Source organism: Artemia sp. Qi Xiang Cuo, chromosome 15 (genome assembly GCF_049724085.1).
Source record: "Artemia sp. Qi Xiang Cuo chromosome 15, ASM4972408v1, whole genome shotgun sequence".
Classification (NCBI taxonomy): domain Eukaryota; kingdom Metazoa; phylum Arthropoda; class Branchiopoda; order Anostraca; family Artemiidae; genus Artemia; species Artemia sp. Qi Xiang Cuo.
Window position 1 is genome coordinate 12,565,324 of NC_142808.1, and position 26,509 is coordinate 12,591,832.

Sequence of the window (26,509 nt, forward strand, 5' to 3'; positions counted from 1 at the left end):
TAAAATTACAGCTTTTTATTTTAGTTCCAAAATTTTTAAAAAAATTTTCTTATGTTTATTCATTAAGCGGGAATTTCTTTTGAAATTTCTTATTTTTTGAAGAAAAGACGTCCTATCGCGGAGAAAGCAAACTATTGATGGCGAGGTTTTATAATTCAAAAAGTTTTTGAATTTAAATTTTGTATTGCCATTGCTAAAGATAACTATTTTTACCTGGTAACTGATTTCAAACAATTCTCCTAGCTTATTTTTTCTCAAGATTAGTATATGATCTTGATGCTCTTGACTTTTCAGTGAATGCTAATTTTGGGCTAAGCCTTGGGCAATTCTTTCTAGCCTATTTAATTGTCAAATAAGCTACTTTAGGTAGAAACAGAGTTTGTATAAATATTTTTCTAATTTAAGAAATAACTTAACAGCAGATATTCATATATACTCTGAATTGTACCTAAGTAGATGGTAGGTAACTTGGCTTGCTTCATTTTGGGCTTCTGTAGCCTAGACTAATGCTCCCAAGTAAGCATATGAGACAGTGCTCAATCTTAGAACACATTTTATTAAAAATTATATTCCATCAACACAGACAATGGTCATAGGTTCCTAATATTAAGTCTGATGTATATAGCCTAGTTTTAGAAAGTTCAGATTGTCTGATAGTTAGGACTAGGCTTATTAGGATTTAACTGGTGGTTGAGATTAGGATAGGTAGGATTGCCTGACTATAATCTAGGGTATCAGTCTAGTAGTTGACCCCTTCTAAAGTCATCACATGAGTAAGTTAAAGGTAGCCTAGCATCAATAGATTCCTAGTAAATTTTTTACAGTTCACATTAGGCCTATTGACTTACAAATAAAGCAAACATACCATATGATGTCTTTTTTATGCTCTTTCTAAATATAATAATCATTTTTGTCACAAATGAATGTTATTCCCACCCCTAGCCTATATATACCCACTAAGGTTATACATTTACACATTGGGGGATGAGGATAAAATTCCTTTCTGATGCAAATAAGAGGTAAGTTTAAACTTTACCCCTACCCCCTTAATGTGCAAATATATATTCTGAATTGGTATATATAGTGGTGAACATAAAATTCATTTGTGGCAAAAATGATTATTAGATTTGGAAAGAGCATAAAAAAGGGTATTGAGTGGTATGTTTACTTTATTTGTAAGTTAATAATATGAACTGCAAAAATTTTCCAGATTCCTTATTTTATGCCCTTTCAAAATAGCACAGTAAATATTCTTGTCGATACACTCTCTCCTCCCTGACGCTCTTATGTATAGCCCTTATCATATGTTCTTTGGTAAATTTCTACTAAATCATATTATTGACTTATGCATAAAGTGAATGTACCACTTGATGCCTTTTTTTATGCTGATTACAAATATAGTAATCACTTCTATTGGGAATGAATTTTAGCCCCCCCCCCCTATATTTGCCAATTCAGGGTATATATTTATACAATCTTACCTAACCCTGTATTGGCATATATAGTGGGGGGCTGAAATTCATTTCCAATAGAAATGGTTATTATATTTATAATCTACTACTACTACTACTACTAACAACTCACTGCAGCACCAAGCCGCCCGAGGCCAACACAGCCACGCACGCTCCTCCTCCACCCCAATCTATTCAAAACCTCCCTTTTTACACCCGCCCACGAAGTTCCCAGTTCCTTTAAATCTTTCTTTATGACGTCCTCCCAGCCCAGACGGGGACGACCTGCTTTCCGTTTAGCCCTATATGGTTGGCCGAAAAGAACAATCTTCGGCAATCTGTCATCCTTCATCCGAACAACATGCCCTAACCATCTCAACCTTTCTTTCATTATAGACCTAGAGAGCGGTATTGAACCACATTTTTAGTGTAGCTAATTGTTTGATATACAGTCAGTTAGGCGTGTTCCCAGAACAACCCTTAAGCACTTTATCTGGAAAAAATCTAGCAAATCTTCATCCACTTTTCTGAGCGCCCAAGATTCAGAGACATATTCGGCCAATATCATCACTGTAGCTTCCAATATTCTAATCTTGATTTGCAGACTTACCTTCCTGTTCTTCCAGACTATTTTTAACTGTGAAAAAAAAACCTGAGCCTTGGCTATTCTATTTTTAACATCTTCACTACTCCCACCATCTTTACTAATAATACTACCAAGGTAAGTGAAGCTGCCCACCTGATCAATCTTTTCATTACCCAACGTCACCTTTTCATCTTCACTTATTCCTAGCCTTAGTGACTTGGTCTTCCTAACATTAATTTTCAAACCAATACTAGCACCCTGAACTCGCAAAACCTCTAAAACTTCATTCATTTTGCTCACACTTTCATCTAGGATGCTTAAATCATCAGCATAATCCAAGTCCAGGAGACTTTTTCCTCCCCTTTTGATGCTGTGGTCTCCCATTGCCTTTCCTCTGCTCCTTAAAACAAAATCCATCAATATAATCCATATAAAGGGGGATAGAACACAACCCTGTTTAACTCCTGATTTAATACAAAAACAGCTTCTAACCTCATTACCTACCTTAACCGCAGCAGTGTTATTCTTGTACATAGCACTAATCACTTTAATGTATTTATCTGGTATACCATACAAGGATAAAACCTTTATTAAAGCTCCTCTATAAACAGAATCGAACTCTTGCTCATAATCTATAAAACTGAGGACCAAAGGTGTTTGAAAACTTAGGCACTTCTCAATTATTAACCTAAGAGTGAAAATTTTGTCAACACATCCTCTACCTTTTCTATAACCGCACTGCTATTCTCTTAAAATTTTGTCTACTGCTCATCTCTCAGTCTAAAATGTATAATATTACTAAGCAATTTTCTACCTACATAGACCAGACTAATGCCTCGATACTTACCACACTCACTCTTATCACCTTTCTTATAAAGTGGCTTAATTAAGGTTTTCCTAAAATCATTAGGTACTTCCCCTTTTTCAAAAATCATATTCATAATCTCCAGTAACTTATTTCTAACCTCAGAGCCACCATATTTAAGAAACTCATTTACTACCCTATCAGCACCTGGAGCCTTATTATTCTTTAATCCTTTTAGTACTGTTTCTAATTCCTCCTCACAAAACAAATCTTCCTTCACATCCAAGGTATCACAAACTTTATAATCAGCATAAAAAAAAGGTATTGAATGGTGTTACAATGCTGTTACAATGCTTGTTTATATTATTCCAAAGCATTCACTTTACTTTACCCCCCCCCCCCTAATATGCCAATATGTAGCCCAAGAGTTTCCTTTAGAGTAGGCCTAATTGCACACTAATGCCCAAAGAACATTGAGATGAAAATTTATTTTCCCCCTTGCTACATCTTGGGTCTATTCATATAAGATTTTTTATCATTTTTCCTTTGGTTGTTATAAAACTGATAAAGATTACAAGCCACAAACAAAGTTTCACCATTTTTGCCATTCTGAACCATGAAAAAATCTATATAAACTAATTTGGTAAACCTGATAATGCTTTTTGTTCATACAAATTTAAACATAGACAATGTGTTTATTCCCAGTGTATTGCTCTTACATTATTTTCTGTTTATGTTATATGTAGATCAAATTCCTTGTTGCATTGCCTTAAATTGCATTGGCCAGTGAGATGAGGTGGTGGTGAATGTCCTGTAGAGACTCTTGCTAGAGCTGTGAACTTCAAGGTTTGGCATCATCCTAAGTTAGCTCTCATTCCATGTACAGCTGGTCATGATTGATGCTCTTCTGGAATGATTTAGCAGTCTTAGATTAAAGAGTGGCATCTGAGGGACTATTCCATAGTGGCAGAGCAAACAGCATAGAAATTCTGACACATGTCATTGACTTCTAGGGGCTGTACTTTCTGGTTGTGTCCCTGGTTACTACTACTAACAACTCACTACAGCACTAAGCTGCCTGAGGCCAACACAGCTACGCATGCTCCTCCGTTATCCCAATCTATTCAAAGCCTCCCTCTTTACACCCACCCACAAAGTTCACATTTCCTTTATATCTTTCTTTATGACATCCTCCCACCCCAGATGGGGATGACCTACTTTCCATTTAGCCCTAGATGGTTGACCGAAAAGAACAATCTTTGGCAATCTTTCATACTGCATCTGCACAACGTGCCCTAGCCACCTCAGACTTTCTTTCATTATAGCCCTAGAGAGCGGTATTAAACCACATTTTTTGTATAGCCTATTGTTTGAAATACAGTCAGTCAGCCGGGTACCCAGGGCAATCCTTAAGCAATTTCTCTGGAAAACATCTAGCAAATCTTCATCTGCTTTTTGGAGCATCCATGCTTCAGAGCCATATTTGACCAGTTTCATCACTGCAGGTTCTAATATTATAATCTTGGTTTGCAGACTTATCTTCCTATTCTTCCAGACTTTTTTTTAACTGTGAAAAAACACCCTGAGCCTTGGCTATTCTACTTTTAACATATTCACTGCTCCCACCATTTTTACTAATAATACTACCAAGGTAGGTGAAGCTGCCCACCTGATTGATCTTTTCATTACCCAATGTCACCTTTTCATCTTCACTTATTCATAGCCTTAGTGACTTAGTCTTTCTAACATTAATTTTCAAACCAATTCTAGCACCCTACAAGGGACACCAAAATCAAACCAAACTCTATATTAGGGCCAATTAATGCCTTATAATGTTTCTTTGTAGATTGGGGTGGAGGAGGAGTGTGCGTAGCTGTGTTGGCCTCAGGTGGCTTGGTGCTGTGGTGAGTTGTTAGTAGTAGTAGTATTTTACCACACTACTTCCTGGCAATAAAAGTTCTCCTGACAAGTACAAGGGTCCAGTTTGCTTTTGTTGCTTGAGCTTGTGTATGGTTATAGAACTTAAGCTCCCTGTCATTAATAACACCCAAGTCTTTTTCTTCAGTTACCACCTTGAGTTGTTTGTTCCCAATAGTGTGTGATTGGCTGGGGTTATTTTGGCCAAGATGAAGAACTTCACATTTGGATATATTATCAAGGGATGTAGTCAAAAAGGGTTGATGCCTCAATGTTAGCATTTATCTTTTGATAAATGCTATTATGAGTCTATGACTCTGAAAATGCATCTGTTATGATTTGGCTTTGCCTATATTATGGTTTGGATTGTGCTAAATCAAATGTTTGCCTGTAATAAGCTCAGATGAAGCTTTTAAAAGCAATTTATCAAAGTTATTCCTACCAATTGCACTATATACTATGATTTGGATCTACCTGCATTGGGATTTAGACTGCACTAGATGTTACATTTGCCAGTAACATCTTTAGAATTTGCAACAAGCTTTAGAATTTTCCTTGGTACTTGTATAATAATGCCCCTACCACTCGATTTGTCTATTCATTGATGCATTATAGAACCTGTTTTTTTTTTTTTGCTAGTTTCTTTCAGCTTAGCATGAGACAAAACAAAGAGAAATGAAAGAATAGATGGAAAATATATGGTGTGGGCTATATATTTGCACATTAGGGGGGGGGGGTACAATATTGGACAGTGTGAAGTTTGAAAACAATTCTTACTATATAACATGCAGAATAATTGTACCTAAGACATTGGGTATGCAGTCCCACTATACTTTACCCCCACCCCCTAATGTGTAAATATTAAGCCCAAATTTGTTTTTAAAGTATTATATGGGCACCCATGGTAGGCTTCTCTATTGTAGGTAAATCTGTGGTTCACAGTTTTTGGTAACAAACTGTAAATAAGGAGCAACTTGGCAAAAAAGTAACCCAAACTCTGAAAACAGAATTATGATAACTATAGATACATCAAAAGAATTGACATTTTATTCTGATTCTAAGTATATAAAATTGATTAAATTTAATGTTAACCATCAAAAGCTACGAGTCTGAGAAAATTTGTATAGTTTTTGGAAAAAAGGAAGGAACATCACCCAAAAGTCAAGGAATCTGAATATCATAGCATCAGATTTAGTGCATCAGAGAACTGCACTGTGGAGATTTCAAGTGCCTTTTTTAAGTAGCCAAAAAGATTGGAGGGCAAGTAGCTCTAAACCCACCCCCTTCTTTTCCCAAAGTCATCCAGTAAAAATTTTGAGATGATTGGCTCTAGGTATTATAAGGCAGGACCAGCAGCAACAGTTTTGAGTTGAATGCTATAGAGTATATTTCCTTGAATATTTTGTCAGCAGATTCATGTTTCTATTCAATGCATAAAAAGAAAATTATAAAAAAGTCTAATGTGAAATTGTCTTTGAGTATAAAAACTTGCACAAGAAATTTTAATGTTGCATTAAAATATGATTTTCCCATCCCATAATCTACATTTTGTTCCAGTTTTTTCACAAGCCCCTTTCATGTTTGGGTTGCAAAAGGGATTTGCTGGAGGCTAAATCTTGTGAGGAAGGAAGTGGGTTCATAATTCTGGTTGAATTCACTGATCAGATGCTAATTTTGAAGTATTTGCTTACTTTCAACTGCTGGCAAAGTTTTGTAGCTTTGAAACATTGTTAATGTAATTTTCTAACCTCCAAATCTTTCTATAAAACAGTTTACAAAGACAATTTGTTAACTCTGGTATCAATCATCTGAACAGTTATTCAAGAATTCAAAAGCACAATGACAGCATACATTCAATGTTTTCATCAACACAGGAGGCTGATGGTCATCCAAGCCTTCTGTAAATTGAGTGTCCTTCTTCAGTGCATAGCTTCTGTAAACTGTTGTCAATATTTCATAATTTTTCTTGGGGTTCTTTCCTTGATATTGCCCCCCCCCCCACAAGCTATGCATGACTAGTACCACTTGACTTTGTGTATATAAACTACAAAAAGAACTATTTTTGCTCTGTTAACCTTTTGTTGGCTATCTATGTCTCTCTGCTTTGCCCTTGCAGATATTGCCTGGTGCTTGCTATCCTCTGCTACCCATACCTCACAAATGGTACCCATACCATGTGTGATTCCTCAGTTTCTCATTCAAGTTTTATAGCCTGTTTGTATTCTTGTAGTTTCAAAATTATTCTACATAAATTATCATATTTGTTGTTGGATTAGTTTATTTAGTACAAAGGGTTGATAAATCTGGGTTTGTTTCTATTTTATACTTGTTTGTTAAGTTTGCAATGCTGTTATAAATCCTTTTATGTTTTGTCAAATTGTCAAATTTCCTGCCCAATTAAAATGTTTCCACAACTTTAATAGTATAAGATTATTAGCTACAATTGCAACTGACAAAGTAAGTCTTATATGATTCTGTTTAAGGATAGTTCCAACTTCCAAGAAAGTTCCAGGAATATGAAAATATAAAACAGGTTTTGCCCCTTGGGACCTATCTTACTTCTGTTCATACCTAGAAACTGTAATTTTCTAAGATGATTATTACAAAACTATGAAGCTATGTCAGCAGTACTGGATTTTCCTCAGTTTAGTCAATTTGAACCATGCAAATAAATGAGCAAAACTAAATAGTTATATTTGATGATGCTTTTTGTTCATAAAAATATGAACAATGACAATTTATTGATTGCCGAACACAAAAACACCAAAAAAGAAAAGCTATGCGTTCTTAAACTGTTTTGTGCCATGTGTTTTTAGCTTTTTTGCAGCTTTTTCCCCTTGTTTCTTTTTTCAAATTTAGCACCTTTTACTACCAAAAACTGCATTACTGTATATGGAATTCTTCTTTGTTAAACTCTGAATACCAAATTTTTGCTGATTCTTTGATATGTATAGTGGTGTAAGCAGGGCTGTACCCAAGGGGGGGGGTTGAATCCTCCTCCAAAATGTTTCTTTGACTTTAAAAAAAAATAATAAAAATGGATAGAAACGATTTTTTGTGTTTTTTGAGGGTTTATTTGTTTAAAAAAATTCTTGTGTAAAACATCCCCCCCCCCCAAAAAAAAGTCCTGGGTACAGCCCTGGGTGTAAGTGTAAGTTTCTACTTAATCAATTTAAACAATCATATTTCATTGTACTTGATACTTCATGATTTTTCAAGATTTATAAAAATGATGTAGTTTTTTTTAGCATTAGGACTACCACATTTTTGCCAGTGTTGTCACATTTAACTGTGAAATTAAATAAGCAAAGCTAATTAGTTAAATTTGATGATGGTTTGTTTTCCATAAAAATGTTACATTAACCATCTGTTGATCAGAGGCAATGCTATAGTGTTGCCTATAGTAAAGGCCATATGGCTCATGTTTTATTATTGATAATTTAAAAAAAAAAACTTTCCAAAAAATAAGTTTTTTGAAGAAAAGTAAAGGCCATTTTAACTCAAGTTCAGCAGATACAAATACCTGTTAAAATTCAAACTCAAAACAACCAGAAATTACTATTAAAGAAAAAATGAAACCAAAAACGAACAGAAATTAAATAAAAAATCGGAGCAAATACCCTCCAACAAGTAATAATATAAATAAATAAATAGATCTTAAGTGAGTCATGCTTAGATTGAATATGAAAATCAAGCTTAAAATGAAAAAAAATATTTTGCTACTGAAGCATAAATGAAACTTGAAACAAACAGAAATTAAATAAACAATCAATGCAAACAAACATACAATAGATATTAATGTAAATGAATAAATAAATCTTAAAACGAGTGAAACTTAAATTGAATTTGCAAATCAAGTTTGAAACAAATAAAAATCACCACAAACAAGAGTTTGGGTATTGCTTCCTTCTCTCACTGTAAAAGTCTAAAACCTACTGCATCATTGGCGCTTTACTGGAAACTATATGCGTCTTGAACAGTCTTGGAAAGTATAAACACCAAATTGAATATTTGATGTATAATGATATTAATTGTTGAAAGATCCATCAGTCAAGAATTTAATTCACCTAATTTTATTTTTATTTTCAGTGCTGTAATAACTGGAAAAGAAAATATTTGTAATATAATTCGTTTTCAGTGAAACGCCAATCACGCAGTAGGCTTTTGGTTTTTAGTTACAGTTATAGAAGGGGATAGTATCCAAACTCTTGTTTGTAGTGAAACTATATATGTCTTGAACAACTTTAGAAAGAACTAATAAATTAAACTGTATATTTGATGTATATTGATATTAATTGCTGAAAGCTCATCTGTTCAAAATTTTACTGTATACACCCAAACTCGTGTTTGTAATGATTTTTGTTTGTTTCAAGCTTGATTTGCATATTCAATTTAAGTTGCACTCATTTTAAGATTTATTTATTCATTTATATTAATATCTATTGTATGTTTGTTTGCATTGATTGTTTATTTAATTTCTGTTTGTTTCAAGTTTCATTTATGCTTCAGTAGCAAAATATTTTTTTTCATTTTAAGCTTGATTTTCATATTCAATCTAAGCATGACTCACTTAAGATCTATTTATTCATTTATATTATTACTTGTTGTATGTTTTTTGCTATGATTGTTTATTTAATTTCTATTCGTTTTGGGTTTCATTTATTCTTTAATAATAAATTATGGTCGTTTTGAGTTTGAATTTTAACAGGTATTTGTATCTGCTGAGCTTAAGTTTAAAATGGCCTTTACTTTCTTTGAAAACTTATTTTTGGAAAGTTTTTTTGATTGATTCTGTAAATAACTACACAATAACTACACAAAGCTTAGTTTTTGATGGTTTTTTTTTAACAATGTTTCATTTGTTGTTGTTTTTTTTTTTGGGGGGGGGGGTGTTTCTAGCTTTTCAAAATATAAATGTGTGTATAACTTTATGCTTGCCAATTTGTTTTTTGTTTTTTCGTAATTTTTCCCCAAGAAAAAGTTTATGTGTATAATCTGGAATTACAAAGAATAGGAAACAATGGAAATAAAGAATGAAAAGAATGAAGAAATAAAAAATAAAGAATAAATAAAAAAGGAAGAAAAGGAAAAGGAATCTGTCAATTCATGTTTTAATTTGTTGCTCTTTATAGTGCTGAAATATGGAGAGGGGGAATGCTGCCCTGGAATTTGGTGAGTGTTCATCAAGAACATCACAGTGGGTTATGGAAACTGCAAATATTGAGCCTGACTTTGAAACAGAAGTCACTGAAGAATATGTTGTTACTGAAGAGGCCACTGCCATTGAAGACAAACCTATGATAGAAGAAAGAACAGCAATCAAGATACCAAAACAATTGATTGGCAACAGCACTAGTTTTTTAAAACCCAGACCAGTTATAAGATCAGTTAGTGAAAAGTTGGTTCATCAAAATGTAAAGACTGTGAAGACTATGTCATTGACTGAAGCACAGAGACTTGGTATTGTGCCACCAAATAATTCCAAATCACCACATGTTGTTGTTGTCAAACCGGGGACACCTGGTCCTGGATTTAAAGTGGTTACAGGCCAAGCAGAGATCAGGGTCCTAGCTGGTCCTCCAAATCCAAAGCCTGTTCATCTTGTCAAATTTGATTCCTCATCTGGAAGTCAAGAATTTATGGCACCAAAAAGCTGCACTCCTCAAAGTTTCAAATCAATTCATAGGAAAATGGATAATGATTTTAGGTGAGATTTTCCTTGCATTTGTTTAATTGACTAATTTTATTTATATTGCAACTTTTTTCAGTACAAGATGAAAAGCATAAATCTGTGTCTTGGTGCATGCCTGACTATTATGGATTTGACCCTGACCTTTATCCAACTTGTTTCCAATCATGCCCAAGAAGTATGGATTTTAGGTTCTCATTTTCTTCTTTCCTTACTCTTTGCAATCAGGCCTTAGGATATAAATTTTAAAAAATGATTAGATTTATTTACTTGTTTAAGATGATATAACTGTACCAGAACAAAGCACTATGTGGTTGAAAATAGCAATTTTTACTCTTTTTTGTGCTAGCAGCCTACTGGGTGGTGATGAGGGGGTCATGGGACTGATAGTTTTCTGCAGTTTTCTTTTATAAATTTATTGTGGTAGCATCATGTAGCAAGAAAAATTGCTATTTTTGGTACCATCTTCAGCTAGGAAGCTGGTTAGAACAACCCCAGAGGGTTTTGGTGAAGTAGATTGACTAACGCTACAATGCAAAACCAAGTGTTATTATGTACTTGCCAAAGAGGCTAAGGGGTTGAAAAAATACTTTAGTAACTATTTAAATGGTGATTAATTGCTGTGACCACTCAAGTCAGCTCACTTGTCATCCCAGATTGGTGGTGGTAAACACTGCTCTTGGATGTTATCTGTAGAATAGATGAGGCTAGACTTGTTTGACTCTTTGACTGGTTAGACTTATTAAATTAAACTATTTAAAGTGTTTCTATGTGAACTACTACTACTAACTACTCACTGCAGCACCAAGCCACCTGAAACCAAAACAGTTATGCACACTCCTCTATCCCAATCTATTCAAAGCCTCCCTCTTTACAATATCTCATTTCCCTTAAATCTTTCCTTGCAATAGCCACCCTAACTGAGGTCAACCTGCTTTCCATTTAGCTGTAGACAGTTGCCTGAAAAGGGTATCTTTGGCAATCTGTCATCTTTCAACCCCTTTTTTCCCCAAATGCATCCAATAAAAATTTTGAGATGGCTGTTTTGTTAAAATAGTTCAAAGATAGGATTAAAAAAAAACAAAAAACTCCAGGATCAAAACAATCCCCCAGAGCCAAGGAATAGTTATGCCCCAGGGCATATAAGGTTTGTATGGAAGGAATGGTTATATAAACTTCAGAGGGGGCTCATTCAATTGGAAATCAGAAGTTCTAGTGCCCCTTTTTAAGAGTCAAAAGCAGTTGCAACTAGCTAACCCCCCCCCTCCTTCAGGCCCTTTTCCCCAAATGCATCCAATAAAAATTTTGAGATAGCCATTTTGTTAAAAATAGTTCAAATATCAGATAACAAAAATCTTGGGGTTGACACAACCCCTCAGAGACCAGGACAAGTGTTTTAGGCTATGCCCAGGGGGCAGAGTTGCTAACTTGCACATTTTAATGAGAAATGCATTCTTTTTTTCACCTCAGAGGGGATGCAGAAGTGTAAAAATCACTCTTTGGGTGTCAGGCTGTCAGTTCATTTGTTTTAAACGTCAGTAGTTGGCAACTTTCTCAGAAGTGTGATTAAGGGAAGAATCCAGGATTGCCAACTTGCACACTTTTTGTGTGAAATGTGTTGTTGTTTTTTTTCTTAGAGGAAATGCACACAAATTTTTTGACTTGCACTCTTTTTGAGTAAAAATCACTTCTTTTTGTCCTTGATTTGCACTCTTTTAATATTATCTTGGCAGTTAGCAATCCTGTCCTGTGGTGTATAAGGTTTTTATGGAAGGGGTGGTGGTGGTGGTTGTATAAACTTCAGAGGGGGCTCATTTGATAGGAAATTGAAAAGTCTAGTTCCCTTTTTAAGAGTCAAAGTGATCAGAGGGCATCTAGACCACGCCCCGACCCTCCCCTCCTATGCCCTTTTCCCCAAATGTATTGGATCAAAATTTTGAGATAGCCATTCTGTTCAAAATAGTCCAAAATTAGATATAAAAAAATTGAGGTCAACACAAATTTCCAGGTTTTGGGGGCAAGCACTGTAAGTTATGCACTGGGGGCATAGCCTATAAGGTTTTTATGGAAGGGATGCTTGTATAAACTTCAGAGGGGGCTCATTTGATTGGAAATTCAAAGTTCTAGTGCCCTTTTTAAGAGTCAAAAGTAATTGGAGGGCAATCACCCTCCTAAGCCCTTTTTTACCAATTGCATCCAATCAAAATTTTGAGATAGCCACTTTGTTCAAAATAGACCAAAGATCATAAACTCTGTAATTAACACAACCCCCTGGAGCATAGAGGCAAGCGTTGTAAGTTTTTTTTATGGAGGAAGTGGTCATATAGACTTTGGAGTGGGGTACATTTGATAAGAATTTGAAAGGTTCAATTCCATTTCAAAAGTCAAATGATCAGAGGGAAACTAGGCGCCCACACCCTTTTTCCCCAAAGTGAATTTGGTTGAAATTTTGAGATAGTCATTTTGTTCAAAATAGTTCATGTATCATATAACAATACCTCTGGGGTTGACAAAGCCCCACAAAGCCCAGGGTTAAGGGTTTTAGGTTATTCCCCATGGGCATATAAGGTTTTATGGAAGGGTTGGTTGTAAAAACTTTGGAGAAGGCTCATTTGATTGGAAATTGGAAATTTCAGTTCCCCATTTTTGGAGTCAAAAGTGATCAGAGGACAACAGGACCTCTACGCCCTCTTTTGAGATAGCCATTTTGTTCAAAATAGTCAAAATGTCAAATAACTATGGTTCCAGGTTTGAACCCCCTCCAGCCCTTGGGGAAAGGGCTATAAATTGTGCTAGTCACTCATCATTGATTTTATGGAAGGCGTGGTCATATAAACTATGAAGGAGACCCATTTGATTGGAAATCGAAATTTCTTTTTCTCTTTTTAAGAGTCGAGAGTGATCAGAGGGTAACCAGCTCCCCCCCCCCCTACCTCCCTGCGCGTTTTTTTCCTCTAATGCATCCAATTAAAAATTTTAAATGGCTATTTTGTTCAAAATAGGCCAAAACTCAAATAACTATAACTTAGGGGTCGAAAAATCCCACATAGCCCCCAGGGCAAGGGTTGTAACTTATGTAAGTTGCTCATTGTTAACATATAAGGTTTTAGTAGAAGGTGTGGGCATATTAACTTTGGAGGGGGCTCATTTGGTTGGAAAATGAAGCTTCTAGTTCTTTTTTGAGAATAAAAAGTGATTCCCCCCAGTCCCCAGGGAAAGGGTTGTGAGTTATGCAAGTTGCTTATTGTTACTTTGATACTTTGTTTATTTAGATACTTTGGTTTACTGATTTATGGGGCAATTTAAATTTACAGGGCAAGGACTGTGAGTTATGCAAGTTGTTTATTGTTACTTTGATTTTAGTTTTGATACTTCAATGAAATTTTGATTCTGAAAAAAAAAAAACATGAAACTTTGTCAATCAAAACTGAACAGAAATTAATTAAAAAAAAAAAATCCAAAAAAGAACTTGTTCAAAGAAAAGTAAAGGAGCTTTCAGCAATTAATATCATCATATATCAAATATTCAGTTTAATTTTACTAGTTCTTTCCAAGGCTGTTGAAGACGTACAGTTTTTGTTACAAACAAGAGTTTGACTACTGTCTGTTTCCCTAACTGCAAGTCTACTGCGTAGTTAGTGCTTTACTAAAACAAATTATAGTACAAATATTTCCTTTTGTACTTATTGCAACATTAAAAATTAAATAACAATTGTAGGGAAATAAAATCTTTAGTTGATGAGCTTTCTGCAATTAGTATCATTATATATTAAATATTCAGTTTAATTTTATTAGTTCTTTCCAAGACTGTTCAAGACATAGTTTTCAGTAAAGCGCCAATGATGCAGTAGGCTTTATACTTTTACAGTTATGGAAAAGGGCAGTAGGCAAATTCTTGTTTGTAGTGATCTCTGTTTGTGTTAAGCTTGATTCACATATTCAATTTAAGTTTTACTCATTTTTAGATTTATTTATTCATTTATATTGGTACCTTTTGTATCTTTGTTTGCTTTGATTGTTTCTTTAATTTCTGTCTATTTTGGATTTGATTTATTCTTTAATAGTAAGAGATTTTTTTTTCATGCATATTCAATTTAAGTTTTACTTGTTCTAAGATTTATGTATTCATTTATATAGTATGTGTTGTATGTTTAATTGCTATTAATTGCTTATTTAATTTCTGTTCTTTTTGGGTTTCATTTATTCTTTAATAGTAATTTCTGGTCGTTTTGAGTTTGAATTATTATAGATTTTTATTTTTGCTGATCCTAAGTTTAATATGGCCTTTAGTCTTCTTCGAAAAACTTCTTTTTTGGAAAGTTTTTTTTTTTTTTATTAATGTCAATTAAAAACCTTAAGAAATCAATTAAAAAACACTTTACAAAAGAAGTTTTTCAAAGAAAAGAGCTACATTGAAATCTTTCCTTGAAATCTTTTCAATCTTTTCTGATTGAAAAGATGAGCAGAAATAAAAACTGGTAGTTTTTCAAGGATGAAACTGCCATAAATAACTGTCAATAAATCAACAAAACCAAAACAACCAGAACTTACAATAAATAATCAAGTAAAAAAAAAGCTGAAACTACCACACAGAGGATTGGACTAAATTTTAAAGGCCAGAACATAATTTGTAATTTACTTGAAACAAAGTGCATTTCATACGTTTTCTCTTTTATAACTTTAATATATCCAAAATTATTAAGATTTCCAGGAATGAACATCAGTTTATATTAAACTGTCAAACCACATTCATTTGTTTTTTTTTTTCAGTAATCGGGTTGATTACATCAACCCGATTACATTTGTTGTAATCGGGTTGTAATCGGGTTGTTTTCAGTAATCGGGTTCAGTAAAATATGATGGGTTTTTTTTTATTATTGTTTTTTTATGCTATGAGAAATGAAAACACATTTCTTGAAATAAAGACTGTTTTTGGTAAAGTTCAAATTATGTTCTGGTCTTAAATTATGTCAAATTATGTTTGAAGCCACAGGGGTTATTAGTAACTTTGTCAAGAGATTAAGACATATCAGGATTTACGAAGCAGTACTGTGTAATCTTGGGTCTGCTCAACAGTCCAGCAATGCTTATTATTAGAACTCTTATACTGGTATTTGATTAATTGAACTTTTTTGTTGCAGCATATTACTAAATACGCTTCAGTAATAACCTTAAATGTAAGTGCTCATAGAGAAGAAAACTCTGATAATAGTAGACTAGTTTGCTACTTAGTTCCCGAATTTATAGTATGTTTTAGCTGATGACCCCATCCCCTTGACCCTAATCCTAAATGTGCCCCTAATGGAGGTCATATGCAGGGGTGTAATTTGCTATGGGGCTGGAGGGTCTGGAGAAACAGGTCAGTTTTCTTCAGTATATCTTTGCCCTTATGGTACTGTATGGCTTTTTTTTTTTTTTTCACTGTCATTTTCCCTTGATTTGGGAAAATTGGCTCCAACTTTGCCCCCCCCCCCACGATTTTGATGAAATTACGCCACTGGTCATATGGATGAGACCCCCTCAGTTAGTGGCGTGTTTTTAGGGGGTACGTCCTTCCCCTCCCATATTTCGAAAAATGCCTCTGGGAGGGGGTGTTTTTTCATTGAAAAATACCTTCTTTGGTATTTTCTTTGGAAACGAGAAATTTCTCCATCTCCCTAGATTTTGAAAAATACATCCCCCTCTAAATTTTTATAAGTTAACGCCACTACCCTCAGTCCCCTCCTCCAAGAAAAATATGAATATTCATATGTGAGATTGGCTATAGTTGTGGAATATTGTGCAATTTGACTCTCGCAAATTTCAACTCATGCTTACAAATACAGGATAGGAAAATTCTTTTCCTAACACTGGACCAAAGACTCCTCAGGAAATTCCGAGTTTTTTAATATATTTTTTCTTTTTTAGAATCATTTGCACTGCAAAATCACCCTAAGGAGTCGAGGCTCTCACCCCCCCCCATAAGTCGAAAGTCTTGGGACATTGTTCCAAGGGAGCAAGTCAAAACATAAACACACATTTTAGGCTCAATCTTTGGAGGTTATGTATGGGAATAGAGGACTCTTTAGATAAATATCTTTGGGGGGGAGTTTCCCTGTGTCTAGGTATAAATATAGATTGATTTATAGGATGTTGGGATACCCCCTTCCTGAAATATATATATACAGATCATTTTTTCCAAATATTGCTATTTATTTGGGTTAAAAGTATAAAACATAGTATTATTACTCTGTTTTTAAAAATTTGTATTTTCTTTCTCTTTTCAAGAAATGTATCTATTTTGAGATCTTGAATATTACAAGATTTTATTTTGTGGAGTAATTTTAATTTTTCTTTTGTTAATTAGATTAATTTTCCGGGGTCGCATTTGTTGTGGATGGAATTTGAATAGTTTCAGTTAGTGTGTATATAATAATAATAATAATTTATTTATTACCCACTATAAAAAGAAGCGGAGTACATAAAAAAAAAAAAAAAACAAAAAAAAAAAAAAGCAAACTCGCACACTTAACAATTATTTAATAAGACGACGTAAATTATGGTGCGCAGTAAGATATATATGTTGATAATATTGATATATATTGATTATAGGTTGATTATAGGTTGATTATTTCTGTATTGAACTTTTATTGGGGTGACTTTTGTAGGAACTCTTAAATTGATGCTGTCTCGCACAGGCAGTTACACATGGCTGTGTTTGAGGGCTGTGTTTGAGTTACACATGGCTGTGTTTGATTAGAGATCATGAATTATTTGGAAAAAAAACAATAATTTTGTTCATAAAAATTTGGAGAAGTTGTGGTCCTAACCCTTCTTCTCTCTCCATACATGTCTAGTATTGAGATAATTTTAAAAATAGGAATTATTTTTGATTTTCTTTTTTAACAATTGAATTAAAACATATATTGTGTTAAATTATTATTGTCAGCCTTTTTTTTTACTGGTAGGCCAGTATCATGTTGGTCCTAATGATACAGAATTTAAAGAATTTACTTATTTTTAAGGAATTTACTTATTTTTTAAGGAATTAATTAATTTAATTTATTATTTTATTTAATTTGCTAAATAATAAAGTAATAAAATTTAAATTTTAAATAACTAATTTCAATTATTTACTTTTCTTAGTTTATAGAGTTTTCTTGTTTTTATGGAATTTAAGGAATCTATGCAATGATCTTTTTTCTTGTTTTTATTTCAGTATGCCTGGTATTAATGATAAAATTTAAATTAAAAGTATGATTAAATTGAAATCTAGATTAAATCTATTAATTAAAAATTGGCATTAAATTGAAGTGTAAATTTAATTGAGTTGAAATATGTGTTTCATTATTATTGTCAGGGTTTTTTATTGGTGGATTAAAAATTATGTATTTTTCGATTAAGTTAAACTTATTAATAAGTTTATTGGATATTAAACTCGATATATATCGGATAAGTAAATATTAAACTGGGTGGTTTATTGGATAAATATTTGAATAATTAAACCTTTAATTAAATTTAACTGAATATTTTAATTAATTAATTTTACTTATTTTTATAGAATTAAGGAATTTACCCAATGATTTATATTTTCTCATTTGTCTTTTAGTATGCCTGCACCTAGTCCTTCTCCTTCCAAATCTACATACGGATCACGTCAAAAGCCTGATGTCGTTTTATTGCCAAATTCTTCATATAGACGTTACGGCAGCAGTAGCTATGCCCCCTCAGAATCAGGGCGCGAGTCCCAAATGTCAGGCTTTTCAGACTTGTACTCACGTGCTGACACATTATCCCCAACGCCATCTATGTACGGGAAAAACTACGAAGCAAATGGTTTGAAAACAAGGAAACCATGCAATTGTAACAAATCGCAGTGTCTTAAACTGTATTGTGAGTGTTTTGCCAATGGGGAATTTTGCCATAATTGTAATTGTTTGAATTGTTTTAATAATTTGAAACATGAAGAGGAGAGGCAGAAAGCAATTAAAGCTTGTTTAGATCGAAACGCTAATGCATTTAAGCCTAAAATCGGTAAAACTAAAGGCAACAACAACACAACTGAAAGAGCACACAATAAAGGGTGCAATTGTAAGAGATCCGGGTGTTTGAAAAACTATTGTGAATGCTATGAGGCAAAAATAGCCTGCTCTGAGAGGTGCAAATGCATGGGGTGCAAAAACACAGAGGAAGCATTGTGTCCTAACTCAGCAGCCAAAGAAGAGAAACTGTCACGAGTTGTGAAAGGGAGCAGAACCAAGTCAGGTGAACCCAAGCCCCCCAGATCCTTTAGTTTTATGACACAGGATGTTGTTGAAGCCACATGTCAGTGTTTATTAGCCCAGGCAGAAGAGGCTGTTTTATCTGATAAAGGATCCGAGGCTATAGAACAACTTGTTTTAGAAGAATATGGAAGGTGTTTAGTACAAATTATTGACTATGCTAACAAAATGAAGAGCTAACTGGGTCTCTTTATTCTACAAAGTGTTATATTAACCATAAGCCAGCTTCACATTGATATGGAGTTCAAGTTTTTACTGGTTCGAGTGGCACTCTTTTTGTAAAACCTGGTGCGTTTATTACCCCTGTATTTATAATTTCTTACTGAATTTTATGACTTGTCATGTGATATGCTGTTTTTCTAGTTAAAACTTTAACTATAATCTTTTTGTTGGATTTAATGTCAAATGCGCCATAATTTTAGTTATGGTTAAAGGAAATGATATTACAATCATGCATGCATCAGGGTTAATACCCCTAATTCCAGTTTTGGCAAATTTGAGTTCAGTTTTCTTTTTCTTTTTTTATGCTTCTTAGTCAGTTTGTTACAAGCCTTGAAAATTTGAGCAAGAGCTTTTTTAAAAGGAGTAGGAATAAAGAGATACGAAATATATTTGTTAATCCTTATTTCCTCACAGAACACGAATAGTGTAAGAGCAGTGTTGTATAAAATAGTAAGTCATTCGTTTTGAGCCCAGTGGCTAGTGGCCCCACATTTGTCAATATTCCATTTAAAATCAAAACAAATGTTCATAGATATATCTATACTACTACTACTATTGACAATTTACTGCAGCACAAAGCCGCCTGAGGCCAACACAGCTACGCACGCTCCTTCTCCATCGTATTCGATTCAAAGCTTCCCTCTTTACACCCTCCCAAGGAGTTTCCATTTCCCTTAAATTTTTCCTTACGACATCCTTCTACCCCACTCAATGCTAACGGGCTTTTCGTTTGGCCCTGGACGGTTGCCTGACAAGGATGATCTTGGGCAATATGTCACTTTTCATCCATAGAACACGTTCTAGCCATCTTAACCTTTCTCTCATTATAGCCCTAGAAAGCAGGCTTGAACCATATTTTTTGTACAGCTTACTGTTTGAGATACAATCAGTCAGTTGGGTCCCAAAACAATCCGTTGGTAATTTCTCTGGAAAATATCTGCAAATCCTCCTCCATTTTTCAGACCGCCGTTTCAGAACCAAAATTTACCACTGTCATCACTTTAGCTCCCAATAGCCTAATCTTGGTTTGCAGACTTATCTTCCTATTCTTCCAAACTTTTTTCAACTGCGAAAAAAAAGCCCTTTGTGTCTGGGATATTCTATATTTAACATTTCCACTGCTCCCACCGTCCTAGCTAATAATACTACCTGAGTAAGTGAGGCTGTCCATTTCATCGATCTTCTCGTTATCCAATATCACCTTTTCACCTTCACTTATTTCTGGTCTTAGCGACTTTGTTTCTAAACAATAATTTTCAAGTCTATTCTTGCACCTTTAACTCATAAAACCTTTAAAAAATTCATATATTTTGCTAACATTTTCATCTATGATACTTAAATCATCAGTATAATGTGCATAGGAGAGTTTTACTTCCCCAATTGATTCCGTGTTCTCCCATCGCCTTGCTGCAATCCTTAGTATAGTCCATCAAACGGGTCATATAAATGGGATAGAACGCAACCCTGCTTAACTCCTGCTTTAGTACAAAACCAGCTCCCAACCTCATTTCCTACCTTAACTGCAGCAATGTTACTCTCGTAAATGCCACTAATAACTTTGATGTATTTATTTGGTATACCATACAAGGATAAAACCTTAACTAAAGCTCTTCTATCAGCTGAATCAAACGTTTGCTCATGATCTATAAATCTGAGCACTAAAGGGGTTTGACTACTCTGGCACTTCTCAATTATTAATTTAAGAGTTAAAAATTTGTCAACACATCCTCTACCCTTCCTTAAACCGCACTGTTCTTCTCTTAAAATTTAATTACTTCATCTGTCAATAACCAATTTAAAATCAAAACAAATTTTCGTAGATATATCTACTACTACTACTACTATTGACAACTTCCTGCAGCACAAAGCCGCCTGAGGCCAAAACAGCTACGCACGCTCCTCCTACATCCCAGTCTATTCAAAGCATCCCTTAAAAAGGTAAAAGGTCCTCCAGGGCCATCACTGGTGCTCTGGGCGTCGGATCGAATTTTCAGTTGCTGGGTCTTTTTTTCTACAAGGACAAGTAGCAAGCTTGTTACCGAGCCTTGCTGTGGTGGGGATCGAACCCCGGGCTGGGTATTGCCAAACAGAGCATCAATTCACTGTGCTCAGCAGGGTTCTAATAAAAATATTATATTTATATCACCCAGACAAAAAGGATTACTGAGCTCTATATCTACTTCTCATATTAGAAATTGAGTTTTAGACTTCTTTTTTCAAATACTGGCCAAATATCTAAAGTTATGGGAAGCAAATTCCCCTATGTATGTGGACATACGCCGATTGATCTTTAGGTCATTTTGTATAAATGTTTATAAGAGTAGACAACAATTTACTGGCATTAACTTGCTTGATTTATGTCCCGGACGTCCTCAAGGGTCGCGTTGGGGCCATCTCCTTCACACGTTCCTGGATCAGTTTCCTGTACAAAGCCAGTCGTCAGCTTGTCTCAGAAGGCATAAGAGGTCACTTCCGAAGTTTTTATGCCATCTCTTCCTAGGTCTTCGAGGTGGGCGGCTACCGTGCACCCTTCCTTCGAAGATAACTTTTGGCAGGCGCGAGTTCTCCATTCGCTGTATTTGGCCCAGCCACCTAAGTTGCTGCAGGTGCACTTTTTGGAGAATAGTAGTTTCCCGCTTCAGCTGCTTCCGAAGGTCTTCGTTCGAGACTCTGTCTTGGTATGTCATCCCGGCAATGCGTCGGAGGCATTTTGTCTCGAAAGCCGAAATTCTGCGCTCCTCTTCGACCTTCAGTGTCCACGTTTCGCAGGCGTACATGGCAACAGGTAAGATTAGAGAGTCAAAGTTTCAGTTGCATATATAGGTATTTATTTTTAAAGAGGGGGAGTAGTCTCTTGAAGCTTGCACTTCCCAGGGCAAGTCTTCATTTTATTTCGTCGGAGCAGTTGTCTGAAGATATTAGGCTCCCTAGATACACGAACTGGGTCACCGATTCGACTTCTTCGCCACTTATTACGACATGAACAGGGGTTTGGGTCTTTTGTGTTGCGCATCGCTTTGATTTTCTTTGGGCTTATGGTCATACCAAATTTATTGGCGGCTGTTTCAAATTCGGAGGCTTGGGCTGGTATACTGGACTCAGTTTTTGCTAGCTTGTCCAGGCCGCCAGAATAAGCTAGAGTATCAATGTTTGTACCGTTAACGGTCGCTCCTACATTGTTCTCAAGCAGGGACATTAAAAAGAGGTTGAAAAGTTGCGGTGAAAGTCTGCAACCTTGTAGCACGCCCGAAGTTGTAGCAAACTCTTCTGTTTGGCCTTCTGGGGTTTGAACACAGCTACGGTAATTGTCGTACTTATTTTTGACAATGTTGACTATATTTTCAGGAACGCCATAGTGGGCTAGCATATGCCAAAGTCCATTTCGCTATACTAGATCGAAGGCCTGCTTAAAATCAATGAATAGTTGGACGATTTTTTGCCAGATTTAAGGTACCTTTCTGCGAGTTGCCTCACTACAAAGATCTGGTCGGTGGTAGACCGTCCAGGGCAAAAACCAGCCTAACAGTCGCTGATGAGGTGGTCTGTTATGGCTCTGATTCGATTTAGAAGGATCCTTGTTATGACTTTAGCTGGAGGACTTGTAAGGCTTATGGGCCAGTAATTATCACAGTCGTTTTTAAGGCCTTTCTTGTGGAGCGGTACAATGACTGCCTTCGCCCATGCTTTTGGGAAATGGCCTGTTGACCACACGGCGACAGCCACTTTATGTAGCAGGTCCTCCAGCAGAGGAGACCCAACTTTAAGCAGCACGGCAGGGATACCATCAGGGCCTGGGGCTTTATTTTTCTCAAGACTGTGAATGGCCTCTTTTACTTCACTAATTAAAGGCGGGGGCTAGGGTCACAATCCAACTTGGGGAGTCCTGATAGCACTCTAGGGTTGCAGGTAAGAAGCGGTTTCAGTTTCTCTTCGAAGTGGCTTTTCCATCTGTCCTTAATAGCCTCGCTATCACTGAGGAGCTTACCGCTCTTGTCCAGGACGCTAGCAACGATGGTGGACTTTTTCGTGGAGAGTTCTTTGACTGTTTTGTACATTCTGTGACTGTTTCCTGATTTGAAATCGTTTTCGTAGGACTCGCACTTCTCCCGTATGTGATCTGAGGGCTGTCCGAATCTTTTTGTTTACCGTCCATTGTATTCGCTTATACATGTCCCTACTTTCTCGGTCCTGCTTGTTCCAAACCTGTCACTTTTGGTCACAAAGATCTAGGATCTCATCTGTGATCCAGGGCTTCTCTGTTTTAGGTTTGTGGCCTAAGATTTCGTTAGCTGTATCTATGAGCGCTGTGTTCAGTTTCTCAACTAGGGCATCTAAGATGTCAGGGGTTATGGTCGACGGGAGTGACTCAAATACAGGACCAAGACTTTCTTATAGTGACTGCAGGAAAGTGCTGCGTGTTGTGGGTTATTTCAGTTTATCGGTGCGGAATCTAGGGATCTTATTTTCTTTACAGGAAGGGTTTCGAGTCGGAGTTTTGCCAATGTGCTCATTACAAGCACATGATCCGAATCGAAATCTCCTCCAGGCAGGGCGATGGTATTTGTGACAGATGACTTCCACCGTCTTGAGATGATGACGTAATCGATCAGATTTGTCGTCTTTCCATCTGGGGATATCCAAGTTGCCTTTCTTCTCTTTCTATGTTTGAACATTGAGTTCGTTACAAAGAGATCATTATCCCTGCAGAACTCAAGTAGACGCTCGCCTCGTGCGTTTCGCCTCCCAAGACCGAACCTAAGACGTCACTGTCAGGTTGTGTAGCTTCTCCGGCGATAGCATTGAAGTCACCCATTACTACAAGGAGATCTTTCTTTGGGACTTCATCAGTTACAGACTGAAGTTGTTGATAGAAGGTGTCAACTTCTTCATCAGGTCTTGAGGAGTCGCACTTGGATGACGGTGATGTTTTGTACTTTCGCTCACAGCCGAACCATCATAAGGCGCTCTGAGACTAACTTTGTGGCTATGAGTGCGCGCTTCGCTTTGCATGTCAGGAGAAAGCCAACGCCTTGTCGGTGTTTGCCATCAGATCTACCAGAGTACAAAAGTATGATGTCACCGTATCGTTGTTCTCCTGATCCAGGTAAGTGAGTTTCCGAGCGGCCAATAACGTCTCATCTGTACCTCTCGAGCTCTTTGACAATTAGCTCTAGTTCCCCAGTCTTTACCAAAGATCGCATATTCAAAGTCCCCAGGTAGAACGGGGCCTTCTGGGTCAGAATAGGGGTTTCTCCTGGTAAAGTGCTATCATCCTCAATGGGATTCGTCATCATCTGCCGAGTTCGCATATCTTCGTCTGAAGTCGTCAGATCGTCGGCTCCCCGTATGCGGTAACATTCTCATTATTATAATCATTCGCTATTATATCTTGCCTTCCGTCGGTTACCCCTGACGCGGTAGCACGGTTTCGTCTCTTTGTTGTTAACTGATCCATAACATTTAAAAGAAGAGGGTTTCATGGCTATTTTAGGGCAAGCCACTCCTCTCTGTCCTTTGCAGGTGGCCAATTTCCTCCATGTTGAGAGTACTCCGCCTTCACAGCTTTCTGCTCGTTGACTATTTACCCATGGCTGAGACTAGGGTTTGACTCCTGTGCCGGTGGGCACAGCACAAAACCATAAAAGGGGGTCTTAGTTCCTCCTTAACTGTGTTTGGCCCCACAGTTAGGGGTCTCAGTAATGTTTAAGGACCCCCCAAGAACTGGGCCCAACCTTGGTCCGCGCCTTCTTATTGGTTATTCGAAGGAATCCCCCATATCTGGAGGACGTTCCCCTATCCGCTATCTGGGGACGCGCCTGAGCTTCCTGGGGGCGGCACTCACTGAGAAGGTAACTCAGAGTACTCTGGCTGAGTTTCCTGGTACTTTTATTTAGTGGTATTATGCTGTTATTACTAAATAATTGGTCAAAAATTATACGTTTCTGTCTAAACATTGAGATATGATTTGTGCACTGTAACTATATCAAAACAGCGTTATGGTACACAAAAATATATCGGGGAAGGGGGTTACAGGGATTTCTAACTTCTTTTCAAGGATGATGAGACATTTTGAAAAATCTTGGGGGGATTTTTTTTTTCGATGAAAATATGAAAAAGATACTTTTCAAAATCTAGCGAGGCAGTAGAATGTAGAGGGGTAGGTAATCCCCGCCCATAATTGGCACCGTGGCCATGACACATTCTAGATATTTTATTGTGGAGCTTTTTATAGCAGTAAGGGTTCATGCTCAGGAATAGGAGTCTAAGCGACTTATTGCTTATTGTACAATGTCGTGACCGTATCTACTGTGATACTGTCTTTTTCTACTGTGATGAAGACTTTCTACTGTGGAAGTTTTTGGTTCTAGCCTTGGAGGAAAAGTTATTAAAGCACTTTAAAGTAGTGTCATAAAAAATCTGCTATTCTCTATCGTCTGAAGTTTAACTTGCTCGCGACTTGGAGGAAAAAAGGGAAGTGGGCTCTAAAGTCTTGAAACAGATTAATTGTTTATTTGTGGTATCATAGGAGCGCAATAGCGCTGCTTAAGTAAAGAGCTATATGATTTTATTGTATGGTTTATTATTTGTCTTTTTCTAGGCGATTCCGTATGGAAAGAGTTGTCGTAGAAACTTTGGGTGGGGCTTGTTTGATTGGAAGAAATATACAGTGCCCTTTATAAGAGTCAAAAGTTTTTGGGATGCAACCAGCCCCTCTTCCACGCCCTTTTTAGCTTCCCCGGTCCACCTCTAAAGTTATTCAGTAAAAATAGCCATTCTATTCAAAATAGTCTAAAGTTTCCATAACAATGCCTTCAGGGATGACATGACCACCGCAGCCCCTAGGGCAAGGGCTGTAAATTATACAAGTTGCATGTTGTTTACATATAGGTTTCATTATTTGGAATTGAGGACATTTCGGATCCTGAGTGTCAGAAAAGGCTAAATGTATTAAGGTGAAACGTCAAGTAATGTCGAGCGGGATGTTAAACTAAATCAAAAGACCCTATATACATCCTGGTTGTCAAAAGTGCGTATCTGCTATATCTCTGTTACGGCTAAGGGTATATATTGACGGTTTACGGGACCCAACTGATGGAGTCAATTTTAAATTTCGACTTAGGGAACTAAGAGGAGTTTATCAAGAACAAAAATTTCGGAAGAAAAATTTGGTTATATTCATTCTTAGTGCGATTTTTGTTTTGTGTTTAACTAGCTAAAATTTCAGGTCATGAAGACAGTGCAAGCAAAGTTTCACAACCAGAGACCCTCATCCGTAATGAATCTGGTTGCATTGATTCTTGATGTCCAATTTTTGTTTTTTAAACAGTAAAGCAGAACTCTTTTAAGAAATTATTTGGCTTCAGATATCAAACACAAACCAAGCAACTCTAAATTTAGATGTAGTATACAGAAGTCCAAATAGCACAGCCGTGAATGACCAAGTACTCTTTAAAGATATTCACGCTATATGTCAAAGATTAACAGAACCAACTCTCATCATTGGAGATTTCAATTACACTAACATAGATTGGGACCTTCCACGCCTCCTAGAGCATAGTGAGTCACCCTCACAGAGGG

The 26,509-nt window shown here is 36.1% G+C and overlaps 2 protein-coding genes across 2 annotated transcripts; one reads left to right on the forward strand and one right to left on the reverse strand.

The window, feature by feature from the left end:
- The first annotated feature begins 120 nt into the window (after positions 1-120).
- LOC148943337 (protein lin-54 homolog) lies at positions 121-19,285 on the forward strand. Its single transcript, XM_089101056.1, has 3 exons — positions 121-216; positions 9,892-10,466; positions 18,037-19,285. Exons 2-3 carry the CDS (start codon positions 9,901-9,903, stop codon positions 18,887-18,889), a joined length of 1,419 nt encoding a protein of 472 aa, XP_088957182.1. The 5' UTR covers positions 121-216; positions 9,892-9,900; the 3' UTR covers positions 18,890-19,285.
- Positions 19,286-21,345: 2,060 nt separating this feature from the next.
- LOC148943338 (uncharacterized) lies at positions 21,346-21,708 on the reverse strand. Its single transcript, XM_089101101.1, has one exon. The coding sequence runs from the start codon at positions 21,706-21,708 to the stop codon at positions 21,346-21,348; it is 363 nt and encodes a 120-aa protein (XP_088957227.1).
- Between the last annotated feature and the right edge of the window lie 4,801 nt (positions 21,709-26,509).